The sequence below is a fragment of the Mytilinidion resinicola genome (assembly GCF_010093595.1).
Source record: "Mytilinidion resinicola strain CBS 304.34 unplaced genomic scaffold BDZ99scaffold_26, whole genome shotgun sequence".
Lineage (NCBI taxonomy): Eukaryota > Fungi > Ascomycota > Dothideomycetes > Mytilinidiales > Mytilinidiaceae > Mytilinidion > Mytilinidion resinicola.
The window spans coordinates 176,625-189,815 of NW_022985462.1; the positions used below are offsets into that span (position 1 = coordinate 176,625).

General features: G+C 50.8%; 7 protein-coding genes across 7 annotated transcripts; 5 read left to right on the plus strand and 2 right to left on the minus strand.

Moving 5' to 3' along the window:
• Window positions 1-238: 238 nt before the first annotated feature.
• BDZ99DRAFT_512003 (mRNA capping enzyme, alpha subunit) lies at window positions 239-1,757 on the plus strand (the record flags this gene model as incomplete). The annotated part of the gene is made up of 2 exons (XM_033724595.1): window positions 239-1,628; window positions 1,677-1,757. Exons 1-2 carry the CDS (start codon window positions 453-455, stop codon window positions 1,755-1,757), a joined length of 1,257 nt encoding a protein of 418 aa, XP_033570472.1. The 5' UTR covers window positions 239-452.
• A 613-nt stretch (window positions 1,758-2,370) lies between these two features.
• BDZ99DRAFT_491598 (FAD binding domain-containing protein) lies at window positions 2,371-4,137 on the minus strand (the record flags this gene model as incomplete). The annotated part of the gene is made up of 5 exons (XM_033723109.1): window positions 2,371-2,606; window positions 2,647-2,937; window positions 2,999-3,085; window positions 3,137-3,624; window positions 3,656-4,137. 5 exons carry the CDS (start codon window positions 4,135-4,137, stop codon window positions 2,371-2,373), a joined length of 1,584 nt encoding a protein of 527 aa, XP_033570473.1.
• Window positions 4,138-4,891: 754 nt separating this feature from the next.
• BDZ99DRAFT_546676 (uncharacterized protein) lies at window positions 4,892-5,948 on the plus strand (the record flags this gene model as incomplete). Its single annotated transcript, XM_033726884.1, has 1 exon — window positions 4,892-5,948. The coding sequence occupies one exon, from the start codon at window positions 4,892-4,894 to the stop codon at window positions 5,759-5,761; it is 870 nt and encodes a 289-aa protein (XP_033570474.1). The 3' UTR covers window positions 5,762-5,948.
• Window positions 5,949-6,661: 713 nt separating this feature from the next.
• BDZ99DRAFT_468062 (uncharacterized protein) lies at window positions 6,662-7,563 on the plus strand. The gene has a single exon (XM_033721160.1). It carries the CDS (start codon window positions 6,716-6,718, stop codon window positions 7,124-7,126), a length of 411 nt encoding a protein of 136 aa, XP_033570475.1. The 5' UTR covers window positions 6,662-6,715; the 3' UTR covers window positions 7,127-7,563.
• A 369-nt stretch (window positions 7,564-7,932) lies between these two features.
• BDZ99DRAFT_165937 (uncharacterized protein) lies at window positions 7,933-8,410 on the plus strand. Its single transcript, XM_033712914.1, has one exon. It carries the CDS (start codon window positions 8,014-8,016, stop codon window positions 8,335-8,337), a length of 324 nt encoding a protein of 107 aa, XP_033570476.1. The 5' UTR covers window positions 7,933-8,013; the 3' UTR covers window positions 8,338-8,410.
• A 1,692-nt stretch (window positions 8,411-10,102) lies between these two features.
• BDZ99DRAFT_453183 (uncharacterized protein) lies at window positions 10,103-11,886 on the plus strand. Its single transcript, XM_033718315.1, has 6 exons — window positions 10,103-10,275; window positions 10,370-10,465; window positions 10,518-10,613; window positions 10,673-10,757; window positions 10,816-11,077; window positions 11,200-11,886. Exons 1-6 carry the CDS (start codon window positions 10,132-10,134, stop codon window positions 11,444-11,446), a joined length of 930 nt encoding a protein of 309 aa, XP_033570477.1. The 5' UTR covers window positions 10,103-10,131; the 3' UTR covers window positions 11,447-11,886.
• BDZ99DRAFT_453185 (alpha-1,6-mannosyltransferase) lies at window positions 11,518-13,145 on the minus strand. Its single transcript, XM_033718316.1, has 3 exons — window positions 12,674-13,145; window positions 12,175-12,622; window positions 11,518-12,080 (listed from the first exon to the last, which is right to left on the minus strand). Exons 1-3 carry the CDS (start codon window positions 12,978-12,980, stop codon window positions 11,867-11,869), a joined length of 969 nt encoding a protein of 322 aa, XP_033570478.1. The 5' UTR covers window positions 12,981-13,145; the 3' UTR covers window positions 11,518-11,866.
• Between the last annotated feature and the right edge of the window lie 46 nt (window positions 13,146-13,191).

Consider the following 13,191-nt stretch of genomic DNA (forward strand, 5'->3'; position numbering starts at 1 on the left):
AAAGCTTCCAGCATCTTTTATGCTGCATGTGATTCAAATATGATCTGTATCTTGATATACCTAAATCAGACCATGAAGCTTAATGTAAGTTCAAATAATTATATAGTACTGTCCCTTCCCCATCATTGTTCGAATCTTGTGATCTTATGAGATCGACAGTATCGACGATCACGTGATGGGATCCACACGCGCCAACTCCAGATCTTTGTCCACCTTGCATGGTGAATGCCGTCGACTCCATACGAGCTGGGGCTCCTTGCCCCGACCACGTATACTCACCATACTCAATACCATTCGTCGCTGACCTGACACCAGCTTATAACACAATTTCAATATTAGACCGCGCTCGCGAACTCAAATAGCCCCTCCGATTCTCTCAACTCCCGCCTCTACAACTCCCACCGCCAGCCCACCACACCATCTTCTAATAACGCGCAACGCCACCTTGCGAGATGCCGCCACACTCAGTCCCACCCGGTATCCCCGGCTCGAAGATGCCGCGTGACGTGGAGCGAGATCTTCGCGGTGCGGTAGCCGGCCTGCTTGAGCGCGACACCGACCACTTCCCTGGCGCACAACCAATCAGTTTCGCGCGAGAACACATCCATGAGCTGCAGCGGTCAGAATACTTCATGTGTGAGAAGACGGATGGAATACGCTGCTTGCTCTACTTGACCTATAGCCATAATGAGGACGGTTCCTTTAGGCCTGATCACTTCCTCATCGACCGCAAGAACAATTTCTACCTTGTCCCGCCCGGTCTCCATTTCCCACACATCAGCAACCCTCATGATGAGAACATTTTTACATTCGGCACGCTTCTCGACGGCGAATTGGTGCACGACTTTCTCCCAAACAACCCGAGGCCGCGCCTCATATTCTATATCTTCGACTGCCTTGCCGTCGGCGACGAGAATGTCACAAAAAAGCCGCTAGACAAGCGGCTGGGGAAGCTGCATGAAAACATTTTCAAACCGCTCAACATATGGCGGCAGCAAAACCCAAAAATGCAGGAGCGTGAGCCCTTCCGAGTCAAGCTGAAGGAAGTCCACTCGCCTTACCACATCAGCGACATGTTTAGACACGTTCTCCCGAGCCTGCCGCATGGCAACGACGGCCTGATTTTCACTTGCAAGAGCACACCCTACAAATTCGGAACCGATAAACACATTCTGAAGTGGAAGCCGCCGCAGGAGAACACAATTGACTTCAAACTCCGGCTAGGCGAGTTTCCGACGTTCGATCCCCAGGATGGAGAGGAAGGGGAGATCCCGGATTTCGACGCCATGCCCGATCGCTTTATATTGTTGGTACAGCATAACAACAACCAGTACAAGCCCTTCCAGCACGATCTTTACATCGAAGAAGCGGACTGGGAGATACTCAAAGCCTTGGGACAGCCGTTGGATGGGCGGATAATCGAGTGCTACAGAGATCCGTCAGGACGGTGGCGGTACAAACGCGAAGATGATGGAACACCACGCTGGCGTGACGACAAGAAGGACGCAAACCACATCAGCACTGTAAACGGCGTCCTCGAGTCTATTGAAGATCCTGTCACCGAGGAAGACCTTATAGCCGCCGAGGGTAGAATCAAGGAGGCTGTCCACGCACTACGAGCCCGCGACGTAGCAGCGCAGCAGGCTCGTCAACGCCATGAAGCAGAGCTCATTCAGCGAAGGAGAAGAGAGGTGGAGGTGAGGGGGGATGCCGAGCAGGAGGCGAAGAAGCGAAAATTGTCTAATGGGATCGATTGAGCTCAATCAAAGATTTATGCAGTCGGCATGGCATAAACGACTGCACGAACGACAACGCGATCAGCTAGGCAATAGTACAGGGTGTGGCTCGTCACCACCAGCAAGCGATGATGCAATGTCCTATCATGAAGGAGGTCCAGGAATCCGGACGAAAGAGCGAAGACGATTCGATTGTGCTGATAGACATGCTTCTGCAGACCCTCGCCAAGAAATCCCCTGGCCTCTTGCAGACCGAACGACCTCGAGCGAGATTCGGCGCCTCGTCACAGGTCTTTGCATAACTTGTTAACGACTGCTTGGGGCGCTTTCCACGCCTTCTAAACAAAAGCCAAATAAGATGGTTTATTGTCTCAGAATTGAATTGGCTACTCTATGATCTTGATTGGCCGGCTACTTGCTTGGATGACTTCAAGAGGTAGCATTCTACGACCAATGGGCCAAATCCAGGTTGCCTCCTACACTAGATCACCGTTTCACTGATACTTCAGAAAAGGAACTTGACAGCTGTGTACCTTAGTAGTGGATTGAGACAGAATAGAATATCAGCTTCCGGTATCCAGTCGGGCAAGTTAGTCATATGATTCGATTTGTGAACAGTCTTTCTAAACCTCTATCACTCTTTACTCTCCCTGCAATCCTCCCCTGTCAAACTGTCAAACCTGTTCCCTCTCCCACTAGCATAATCAAATTGCCAGTCCCACTTTCCATATTTCACGCCATTCGTACTCTTACCAAGCACGTCCTCGATCCCCCAAACTACCCTCTCAGCACCTACCCGTGCACCTGCCAAATTCCCAGCACCCGGCCCTAATCTCAACCCTGCCAGCCTTCCTAATAGGGGTACGTCATCTTTCCACATCAGATCATCGTTTCAAACATGGCAATCCACCTTTCGTCTTGATGAGGAACTCCCTATGCAAAATCCCCAAAAAGGGTAGCGTACTAATATCTGTCGCGATACCTGTCGCGAAGTAGATATAATCAAAAGGCGGCAGATCGGGGATCTGCGGGGAAGTGGTAACCGTCCAGGTATGGCTTTCTGGATTCCATGTCTTGGATTGTATGGTTGTGAAAGAATAGAGAGATGCCCGGTGGGCAGCGATGTGGGCTTTCATGGCTTTGAGCGCGCGGGGAGTTACACTGCCTCCATTGCGGGCGGTAGCTAAATGGGCGAGGCGTTCTGTGTAATACTAGAGACGTGGCAGGAGATGGTCTGGGGTGAGGAGGGGGAAAAAGAGTACCGTTGTCGCTGTTGGCGTACCAAAAGTAGGCTTGTTCGATGTTCCGGAATTTCCCCATCCATACCAAGTCGACGTCGAACGGTTTGACTGTGTGAGGTGAGTAGTCTTCTTGTGAACTCTTAGCAAGAACATGCTAACCTTTCAGTGGACCACGCATCACATGCCACACTTTCGTAACGCCTCGACGAACAGCGAGATCGACGAGCTGAGCGGAAGTCACACCGCCTCCGATGACCATTACGTTGGTCACCCGTTTGGCCTTGATCTTGGACTGGACGGATGGGCCGGGGAATCTCTGGATTTGCATGCTTTGGCATGCACCATCTGTCCTTTCTGAGGCACTCAATCCAGGTATTGCTGGAGCATTTCCGGGTCCTACGGCTAGGACAACTGATCGTGCGTAGTGAATGCCTTTATTAGTCTCCAGAGTAAAAATTCGTTCGCTTTCTCCAGCCACATTTTCTACTTCCCGGAATCCAACATCCTGGACACTTTCCTGACGAACAAGGCCCTCGCGAAGACCATACCGATCAATAACGCATCGGCAATGCTCCGCAAACAACCCTCGCGAAGGAGTGAAGTAATCGTTCCGATCACGTTCATCAATCACTACTTCAGCCCTCGACCTTGAACAATCAGCACATCACCAGCAACTACCAAAGATGCAGCTCACCCCGGCGTTCGAACTTCATCCGCTTCTTCCTCAAATGCTTACTAACCTCCTTCCCAACACACTCCCTTATCTCACTCAGCTCCCCCTCCCTCCCCTCCTCATGCGCATTCGCCAGTAACCCATCTCGATCCCCGGGATCAACATAGAAAAACATCGGGCTGCGTAGATGCTCGATCTCGAACGTCTTGAAAAGCCTATTTCCCCGCGTCATCCACTCGTCGCGCGTGCTGTCGAGGACGAGAGCCGAGTAACTACGCCCGGCGGGTGATTGCCGGGGTGGATAGACGGTGCCGGTCTTCTTGGACTTGATGCTAGTTTGGTGGCCGTGTTTGAGGATCCAGTGGTAGCGCTGGTGCTCTTCGTCGGTGAAGACGGCGGAGGGGGTGTGTTCGCAAAGACGAGCGGCCACCACGAGACCGCAGGGACCGGCGCCAATTATTAGGACGTCATGGATTTTTGAGTCCATGATAGCTGGGAGTTTATGAGAAAAAGACGTAGGGTTTTCTGAGGTTGAAGTTTTGGTTTTCTGTCGAGTAGGGTTGTCAGGATACTTAGAGAGTGGTGGGTATTGGGATGTGGACGCTTGTGAGTACCATGTTGGTCAAGCTTCTTCCGTTATGTGCTAACATCTTCACAGTGAATGGAGCTTCACATAGTGCGTTCATGCTTTGCAAGCAATCATACATCCCAAATCAGATTCACTTCCAAAATTCTTGCTGGTGTAGGCTGCGGTCGAGACAATGAAGCTGAACAGTTGAGACAGTACAACTCTCGTTCGCGATTCTCCACAATCGCCATTCACTTGTCCAAAAATACCATCTTCCAAGCACGAATCGTCGAAATCACTGACTTCTCTATCCGTTACAGGTGGAAGTTGGCCATTCACTATGAACAGAAAGCATTGTCAAAGCAATGATGGCGAAAATACTCGTACAATACACGGAAACTGACGGCCAACACTTCCACAATGCAGGCATCAAGAAGAGTTCTCGCACAGTTTTCAGAAACGTGTATTCACAATACCCAGATCTATGAGGTATAAAGTCCCTCTTCTATGTCCGTAGGCCATTACTTCCCCATCACTCCTGACCTACAAAGATCAGTAACAGTTGTCCATTTTCAAAGCTCTCAGAATTAGACCTTCAGAACCTTCAGTCTCCAAAGCCACCAGAAAAATTCCCAGTCAGACGTCAAGCCAAACGTTCCACTAGCCTCAAAACATGCCCCATCCGCAAGGCACTTCCTCTCCCTATCGTAGGGGATATTTCGTTCCTGGCGAGCAGATGCAAGAGACATACGCCGCACCTCGCCATGAGCTTGGAGCCCCTCAGTATCGCGTGCGAGTAGCTAACGCTCCACGCAATCAAGTGCGAGAAACATCCGCGTTACCTCTCCATAAATCCCGACCTCAACATCGTGTACATGTAGCTGAAGCTCCACGCGGTCAGGCGCGAGAGACATCTACGATGCTTCTCCATGAGCCTCAACCACAGCGTCGCGTGCATATACCCGAAGCTCCGCGCAATCAGGGGCGAGAGGCGTCCACGATACCTCTCCTTGAACCTAGACCTAAGCGCCGCGTGCCAATAGCTGAAGCTCCGCGCAATCGGGAGCGACAGATATCTGCGATACCTCGCCCTCCCCTTGGACCCCAACGTCCCTTGCAGGTATCTGAAGCTCCGGACCGTGCCATCACGGCTCCAGCCGCTCCTGTCGCTCCACCAGAGACGCAAGAGCAACCACCCACAGTTCAGGCACGCCAGCGAAGGCGATTCCGCCGTGACCGACTTCCACGGCACCTCCGGCGGCTCAATTCCGATACAAGACCGAGAACTCATCCTCATGAAAATCCAATACACGCGCACTTTTTCCACATAGACAATCGTTTCGTACAAAACCATGAGCCGAATCCTACGATTACGTTCGCAGGGATCCTCAAGCCACATGAACACACGACTATGCATGAATGGGAATACCGTCAGTCGGTCCTCGGCACGGTGAAGCGAGGATGGAAGAAGTTCTTCCATAAGCTAACGAAACCTTTCCGAAGTAGTCGTCCCGCTGAGCCTGGCGAGCCTGGCGAGCAATAGTGTGATCGTGTAAGAGAGCCGATCTTCCTCTTGCTGTACCCATGCTAACACGGCAACTACAATCTTCGCAAACGCATCGTCCTTGTAGCGAACGGCTCTGAACATCTCGAGTGTTCGCTGTGATCTGTTTTCTAGTATGGTCCTCGCACTGTGTCGTATACCTTCTTCTCCTTGGCTCTGAAGTTGGTCTGGCGTTTCTATGGCTATGTCTCTGCTAATTCGGCAAAGAAATCCTCGAGCGAAACGTTCGGTTTCTCAGCGTGTTATTTTGAACAATTTGAGCATCCTCTGTGAGTGAGCTCTATGTAAGATCCTTACTCTCTCTCCAAATTAAACCTCTACCCCCTCATCACTGACTTCTGAGGGTTCTGCTAATGTATGTGAAACCATTGTCGAAACTAAAACCATGCACGGAATTTTCATCTAACGAAGAGTTTTGCGCGGACGGGGGTAGATCAGGAAAGATCTATCGATCTAAGAGACATCCAGAGCGAGAAGGCTTTCCTGAAAAGTCTTCAGCACCTCTTTGTTCAGTCTTCGTAGAGGGCTCCTATCTTGAACGATATGAGAAAGTCTCTACATGGTACTAATCTAGCCACAGATGGGACCGAACAACAAGGCGGGAGATGTCGGAGGTGAGTCTCTGAAACATTGTGGATTTACGAGGCTTCGACACGACGATCACTAAAGTACGCTCATAAATCACTGTATATGATGGTGTTTTCATAACACTATACACTAGTTGCGCACATTGCCGCTCCATTACATGCATAGATTGCCTCTTCCATCCGTGAAAAGCTTCAGACCACTCACAGCTCTTGTGAGTAGCTCAGCCCTCTACAGAAACTGACACTCTCCAACACTACTTCCTTCTCATTCCCGCAATCCGCAATGGCTGCGCATCAAGCTCCGACACGACGCAATCCCGTTGGCGAAGGTCAAGTCGAAGTTATTATGCCATTCCACGAACAGCAACCACCCGTGTATACCGCTTGCGTCGAGCTTCAGCACCCGCAGCCAATATATATGCGGGTCCAGCGATGGCTCAAAGAGCATTCGGCGCAAGACATGTGGCTATCTCAAACTGAGGAGGAGCTACTGCCTTCACAGGCTTCCCGGATCAAGTTCGAGGAGCCACACACCAAGCGTAAATCAGTGGGCCAACGTCATCCCAGGCCACCTGGCAGCCCCTACGATCAAGCCAACCCTCGCCTCCTCGAAGAGCCATGGCCTCAGTCATTCTTAGATGGCAATGATGGAATCGAGGATCGGCGGACAAATGCGACTCACCGCATCTTACATGCCGTGGCAAATATTAGTAGGAGCATCGTGAAAGGCATTCGGAAATGGTTTGGCGGAAGGTAAGGTATGAAAGCTCACTTCTCCGAGCTATTCTCAACTTCCGATATGCCAGAATCTGAGCACTAATGTTCCTGGTCATATTGTCTTCGATATTCTTGCCAACTCTTGTTGTTAGTCCTGATCAATAAGCCCCCCTCCCACAGGAAATTCCCAACTCGATGAAATTCCCGCGGATGACCAATTGGTTGCCAATGATCAAGCCAAAACCAAGAGGCAAAAGCGCGGAGGTTCGGGTCGAGATATCCTCTATGGCGTAGCCAAGGCTGCCAAAGCCTTGAAAGCCTCCATCAAGCCTAAAAACAAGGAGTTACACTCGAAAAGATAGGGGTGATTCAACGGCTTGCATTTCTACAAAGTCTTTTAGACTTGACGTCTTCATGCAGAGTGTAAACACCTTGATAGTTATTTCGCTTTAGCGTGATGCCTCTAGAGTAGTGGTTGCTTCTTCAATGCAAAGTCGTTCTAACACTTGGAGCGTAAACACAGTGCTTCCAGCAACTCACTCTCAATAAGAATCACGAGCCGGTCTTAGGCTCTTTTTCCCATCCCTGTCTTACACTAACTCGACACACTCTCACTTTTCACATATTCCTACTTGTTGCCATTAAAGTCGTCTTCCTCAATGTTACAAATCCATGTCCCATGATGTTATGCGTTCATCTTTAACAACAGCTACCACTTCAGTGGAGTCATTGTATAATCACATCTCGTTCATTGCATACATTCAACTTTCACAATTCGGTTTCGAGATAAGTATATGAAGCCCTCCTTTTCCTTGCTCAAGCTGCTACCCATCACAAAGCTTTTCTGATAAGTTTCCCAATCTGGTATTCTCCAACTCAAAATTCTCAGCAAAAAGCAATCACCAAAACTCTTCCCTGTTCTCAACCATGACCGGACAGCAACACACACTCGGCCCCGGCCGCTTCAGGTCCAGCAAGTCCTCCCACCAGGCGGCTGTACAGCCAATTCTGGAACAGCGAGGCCGCGAGCGTGAAGCTCGCAAAGTTGACTCACGACCACGTGAGACCCAGTCCACTGCAGGAAAGGCCCAGTTCGACGATTTCTTGGCGCCAGGGCAACTACTTCGCGCTGATCAAGACAAGAAACCCAAACGTATAGGTGCTAACTGGGACATTCTTCGTGGGGCGCAAAAGGCTGTCAAGGCGATGAAAGGTTCTAGCGGCAATAGAAAGTCACCCTCAAAGAAATAGGGATGACACAGTCCCCATTTCTCCACACTCTCAAGGCTCTAAGGTTATGAAAATCTAGAGCCTCCATAGATACTCCAATGCATATCCCTGTATCCCCTAAGCTTTCCATGAGTTTCAAGTGAAGTGACTTCCCAAAGACCTGGCCGTCTCAAACCCTTTAATCGATCGACAAAGCGGTGCAACCGCCATTCACTAGCCCGCTTTCACATGATTCCAGTGAATTCAATTACTGTTGCCCAACATTGATGCATAATGCTACGATCAAACTTCCACGGCGTAGCTTCTAGCGAACATATCAATCCCTCTTAGACCCCCGAAGGTGCTTCCAACCACAGACCATTTTGAATCCACCCACACCCGTGGACAGAATGCCATTCTCCCCCAACACCTCGCTTTCCTCTATCGACAATCACCTCTTCGATGGCTTCTCTGATCCACCATCCCCCGGACCACATCATCCCTTCACGATGGTTCAGGAGACAAAGACCATGTTTAAAAGCTCGCCGCCGTGGCATTTGCGACACGACATCCGAACTCCCCTAGAAGTCTTCAACGACGACTGGGCCAGGATTGAACGGACCCAACAATGGGTTTAAGAGCAGCATTCAGTCTTTGGTCAGAATAGACCTAAGCCTGTCCGATATTACCCGGGTTCTGATAACAAAATGCAAAGCAACTACAGACATGGCCCTGGGCTAGGTGCAGTGACAAGGCTTCCATCCAACTCATCGACCGTAGCTGCGACGGACCGATCCTTTGAGGAGCTTCCTTACGCAACGAGAGAGTGCTTTGGCCATGACAGACCGAAGCCAGTGAGACATCACCAAGATGACTTTGTTCTGGCTGATTCAGGACCGTCTAGCAAACGTAAAGTGGAATCTTGTCCATTCTTTGTATGGTCTGTAGGGCTGAGAAGGGCATCAAGACTGCGCTGAAGAAGTGCTTGTCTAAGCGATAAGAGGTGCCTCCTCCGCAATCCCCTCTTTCCCAATATATACCAAAGCGACGCCTTGTTCAGTTTAGACTTTTGCAGTTTCAGCTTACGCAAGGACATTAGCGTATTCTCTTGAGAGAGCTAGGCGGACCAGATCTATATGCTCTTATAACATGCTTCCTTACCTCCAAATGGTTATCATGCTCCATGCAAGGTGATGTGAGAGAAGCTCCCCGTCTTAGTTTCTAAGAGTCGCCAGAGGTTGGTATATTTCGCAAGCCATGGTCCAGGAACATCATTGAGTCCAGCAGTCCAGCTTTTGTGCACTTGATAGACGACAGCAAGGAAGATAAAACGATACTTCCTCGTGTATCAATATAAAATTCGAAAACTACCACCACTGATTGATGCTTGGTATAACATTAAACATTTTTTTTCCTACTCAGTAGACCAGCAAACCTTAGAGACCTGAAATTAATGGTGTCGGTGCCTCGGGAACAAACGTTACTGCGCCTCTCGCAAATGTGGAGGTCAACGTATCAGCCCTAAGATTTCGGATTCAGGCTTCGTTCGCCAAAAAGTCTGGCAACTAACCTTTTAGCGGGAGCCAGTCGATCTGATACTGCAGCGCGTGATAAGGTACGCCTTTAGGAGGCGATGTGATGGCGAAGCGCTCTCTTTTTGATGGCAGCAGTCTGATGAATGTTTGATAGTTCAGGGGGCTGGCGCCTTGGCATGTTTGCTGTGGCTTGACCCGTGGACCGCTCGCACCGCCACATCTTCTGTCTCCACCATCACAAACATCCCAGTGTCTTCATCGACAGAGACGCAGAAAGTAGAAAAGCGTGCCTCTCTGCACGATGCTTCCCCCAATTGATCCATCCACGCTTGAGCAAAATCCAGGCTTCAGCGCACTGTATAAGGACTTGACCACGAGGAAATTCAATCCCGATGGCTCTTCCAAGGACCTCAAGAGGCAGCGAGCACATGCCGAGGTGCAAAAGGTAGGGCTTCTATACTTTTTTTTTTTCAATACGTCTCTTGCATATCGATTTCCTCTCGTCGATCTCCTCCTTATCCATTTAACCACTCATTCAGAAACTTCAAACTGCAAGGATCGAAGCCGCAAAGTCCCAGATTCTACGTGCTAGCCTAGTCGATCTCCCATCTAAGTCTGATGGCCTACCTCCAGAGGTTTGTGTTCCGCTCCTAGCATCGCAAGCGACTCTCAAATTAACTCTCGCAGCTTCACGAAGTAATCGAGATCATTTGCGCCCAGCTGAACGGTCAAATACCACCAGAAGATCGCGATATACTCCAGGATGACACTGAATACTTTCTCGTGAGTCACTATCACCTCTGCTTTTTTTGGGTTTCCCAGGTCTCACAAAGAAACAATAGGAAAACATCGCCCCAGTCTCCGCAGCCGTGTCTGCCAACCTCACTGCCACCGCTGAACATCTCACCCGCATCGCCAACCCATTATGTACGCCCCTTTCCCCTCCTCTTTCCTACCCAAACCACCTTTCTAAACCTCCTTCCAGCCTCCGATCCCCTAGACCCAACAATTCTCCCCAGCGCCACGCTCTCCCTCCTCGACGCCAACATCGCCTTAACCGACGACCTAACCACCACCCGCCACTCCCTCGCCACCCTCGCCGCAACTCTCCTAACCACTCACACGACCCTCCTAACTTCGCTCATCCGCATCCTAGAGCAGACCGTCCACGGCGCCGTATCCCGCGGCACGCGAGCCCACGCAGAGCAGCTAGCCGTGAAAGCCGATGTTTTGAACGCACAGGCTAGGTATGCCCCCCCGCCCCCCCGGCTCCTTTCTCGGTTCTTTTTTCTCCATCCTCCACTTGGCAGGGATTCACGATGAATCACACGTCGACCTGTGCTACTGAATTGGACTGACTGTTCTGCAGCATTCACGCACTCACCCACCCCCTTCCCGCACCGCTTGCAGAGTCGCTGCAGGAGTACTCCGCTGCGATGGAGAAGGAGCACATGCGGTTGAAGACGAGAGAGCGGGCGGCGCTGAAGATGCTGAAGGCGTATGAAGACGCAGGTGCGAAGGGGATGGCCGAGATTGCGGAGAGATTTGCGGAAGTGGGAAGAGAGGTGGAGAGGGTGAGAGGAGAAATTGAGCGGTTGGAGCAGGGTGGCAAGTAGGTAGGAGGTAAACAGCGTAGGCTCACAAGCATGTGTATCTCAAATCACAAGCAACAGAGCAAAAGTGAAGAAGTCGGAAAGCCCCAACGGGCATATATGGCCAAAACTATAGACGCCCCAAAGTAAATAAAGACATTTCTTTAGTACATAGCCCCATGCGGGCCGCAACAGCTATAAACGCGTGCCGTATGTGTTCCGCCAAAAAAAAAAAAAAACTCCATAAAACGCCGTCGGAAATGAGCTTCGCTTTTCCATCGTAGTTCTACATTTGCGTGTCGCAGGGGCTTAGCCCTGATCGCAGTCGTGTTCCGTCACCGCCGGGACGCCGGAACGTGTATGCCCGGCCCCTCTGCCTCTCTCACACTAGCGTCTTGCTGGGTGATACTGTCGTGTTATTGATAGTTTGGGCGGTATATGTCTTCATTCACTCTTCTTCCCACCGTCTAGTCTTTCGAAGTAGGGCTCCATGAGTTCTAAGCAGTTCGGTCGCTCTGCGTCGCACTTGGGGAAGTTGGCGACGAAATCTTTATCCTGGTACATGCCCTTGGCGTTGTTGCCGGTTGTGTCGATGGTATACGAGTTGAAGGTTCGCTGGGGGACGAGGGCGAGTTTGGCTAGGATAGTACCATGCCATCTATACGGCATCGAGTTAGCCAATCGCTTAGGGAGTAGGGGAGAATTAATGAGATAGATAGTGGAATCCGTGAGTCTTTAGAGGGCATACTCACTGCACTATATGCTCTAGCGCGTGCCCTTCAGCCTTCTGAAAATTATAACTCCGGTACAACGGGTCGAACCACGCGTCCAAGAAATACTTCGCCCACTCGCCCCTCCTCACAATGAAGCTGGATTGCGAGAGACCATCATGGTCCTGTGAAATGACAAAATCTATACGATCGCCTTTGAGGTGATCAAAGGTCCGGATGACGCTGTCTGGCGGCACAACCGGCTCATTGGTGATCATCAGTGACTCAAGGCGCTCCTTATTCATTATGTGGTCGATTAATGACAGTTCTTGATTCATTATAAGGGCCGTAGGCTCCAGATACCAGGCGAAGGAGGCCCCCGGGTATTTGGTCATGGCATGGCGGACGGCAGGAACTTTACTCCAGGTGAGAGGCTGATCATTGAGGAGGGAACGGTAGTCAGTAGCACTGGCAAAGAAGGTTGCGTAGCCTGTATAGTGGTTAGTTCTGGGCCAGTTGTTGATCTACCAGAAAATCTAACCTTGTCGCATCGCGTAATCATTCCTGTTCTTCTTGATCTTCTCCACGAATTCCGCTTCTGCACTCATCGGGAAGACAGTCACTATGACCACCGGTGCTGACCCAGCGGGTATGTAGTCGGCCGACGACCCACCCGAAGAAAACATGTAGGTGAGGAAACATATGATGCTGAAGCAGCCCGCGATGAGGATGGCTAAAAATCGATAGTCGCGCCGCCGAAAGGCTCGAGGCAGATTGAAAGAGCGTGAGTTGCGCATGGCGTACGGTGGAGGGCGCGACGACTTGCGAGGCGGCATGGCGAAGTGCATGTTCGAGTGAATCCAGGAGGTGAAGGCCAGATGTCAAGCTTCGCGTAGCGCGGGGGGGTTTTGAGGTAGCGACTGGATTCGCAGAAGGACTGAATCACGACACCATGTCTGAGGCTTTCCGGGCGCGACGCTGAGCCTGTTCTCTCAGCGCTGTCGAGGAGGGGGTAGGAAAGGGAGCGGTGCGTGAAATTGCAGACTCGTCGGTGGTGTC

Excerpts from the sequence above, each read along its gene's own strand:
- BDZ99DRAFT_468062 (XM_033721160.1), top strand. The coding sequence starts at position 6,716 with ATGCCATTCCACGAACAGCAACCACCCGTGTATACCGCTTGCGTCGAG.
- BDZ99DRAFT_165937 (XM_033712914.1), top strand. The coding sequence starts at position 8,014 with ATGACCGGACAGCAACACACACTCGGCCCCGGCCGCTTCAGGTCCAGC.
- BDZ99DRAFT_453183 (XM_033718315.1), top strand. The coding sequence starts at position 10,132 with ATGCTTCCCCCAATTGATCCATCCACGCTTGAGCAAAATCCAGGCTTC. Across the intron at positions 10,466-10,517 it reads CTGATGGCCTACCTCCAGAG|CTTCACGAAGTAATCGAGAT; the intron begins GTTTGTGTTCCG and ends TAACTCTCGCAG. Across the intron at positions 10,758-10,815 it reads CCGCATCGCCAACCCATTAT|CCTCCGATCCCCTAGACCCA; the intron begins GTACGCCCCTTT and ends ACCTCCTTCCAG.
- BDZ99DRAFT_453185 (XM_033718316.1), bottom strand. The coding sequence starts at position 12,980 with ATGCACTTCGCCATGCCGCCTCGCAAGTCGTCGCGCCCTCCACCGTAC. Across the intron at positions 12,623-12,673 it reads TGATTACGCGATGCGACAAG|GCTACGCAACCTTCTTTGCC; the intron begins GTTAGATTTTCT and ends ACCACTATACAG. Across the intron at positions 12,081-12,174 it reads GCGCTAGAGCATATAGTGCA|ATGGCATGGTACTATCCTAG; the intron begins GTGAGTATGCCC and ends GATGCCGTATAG.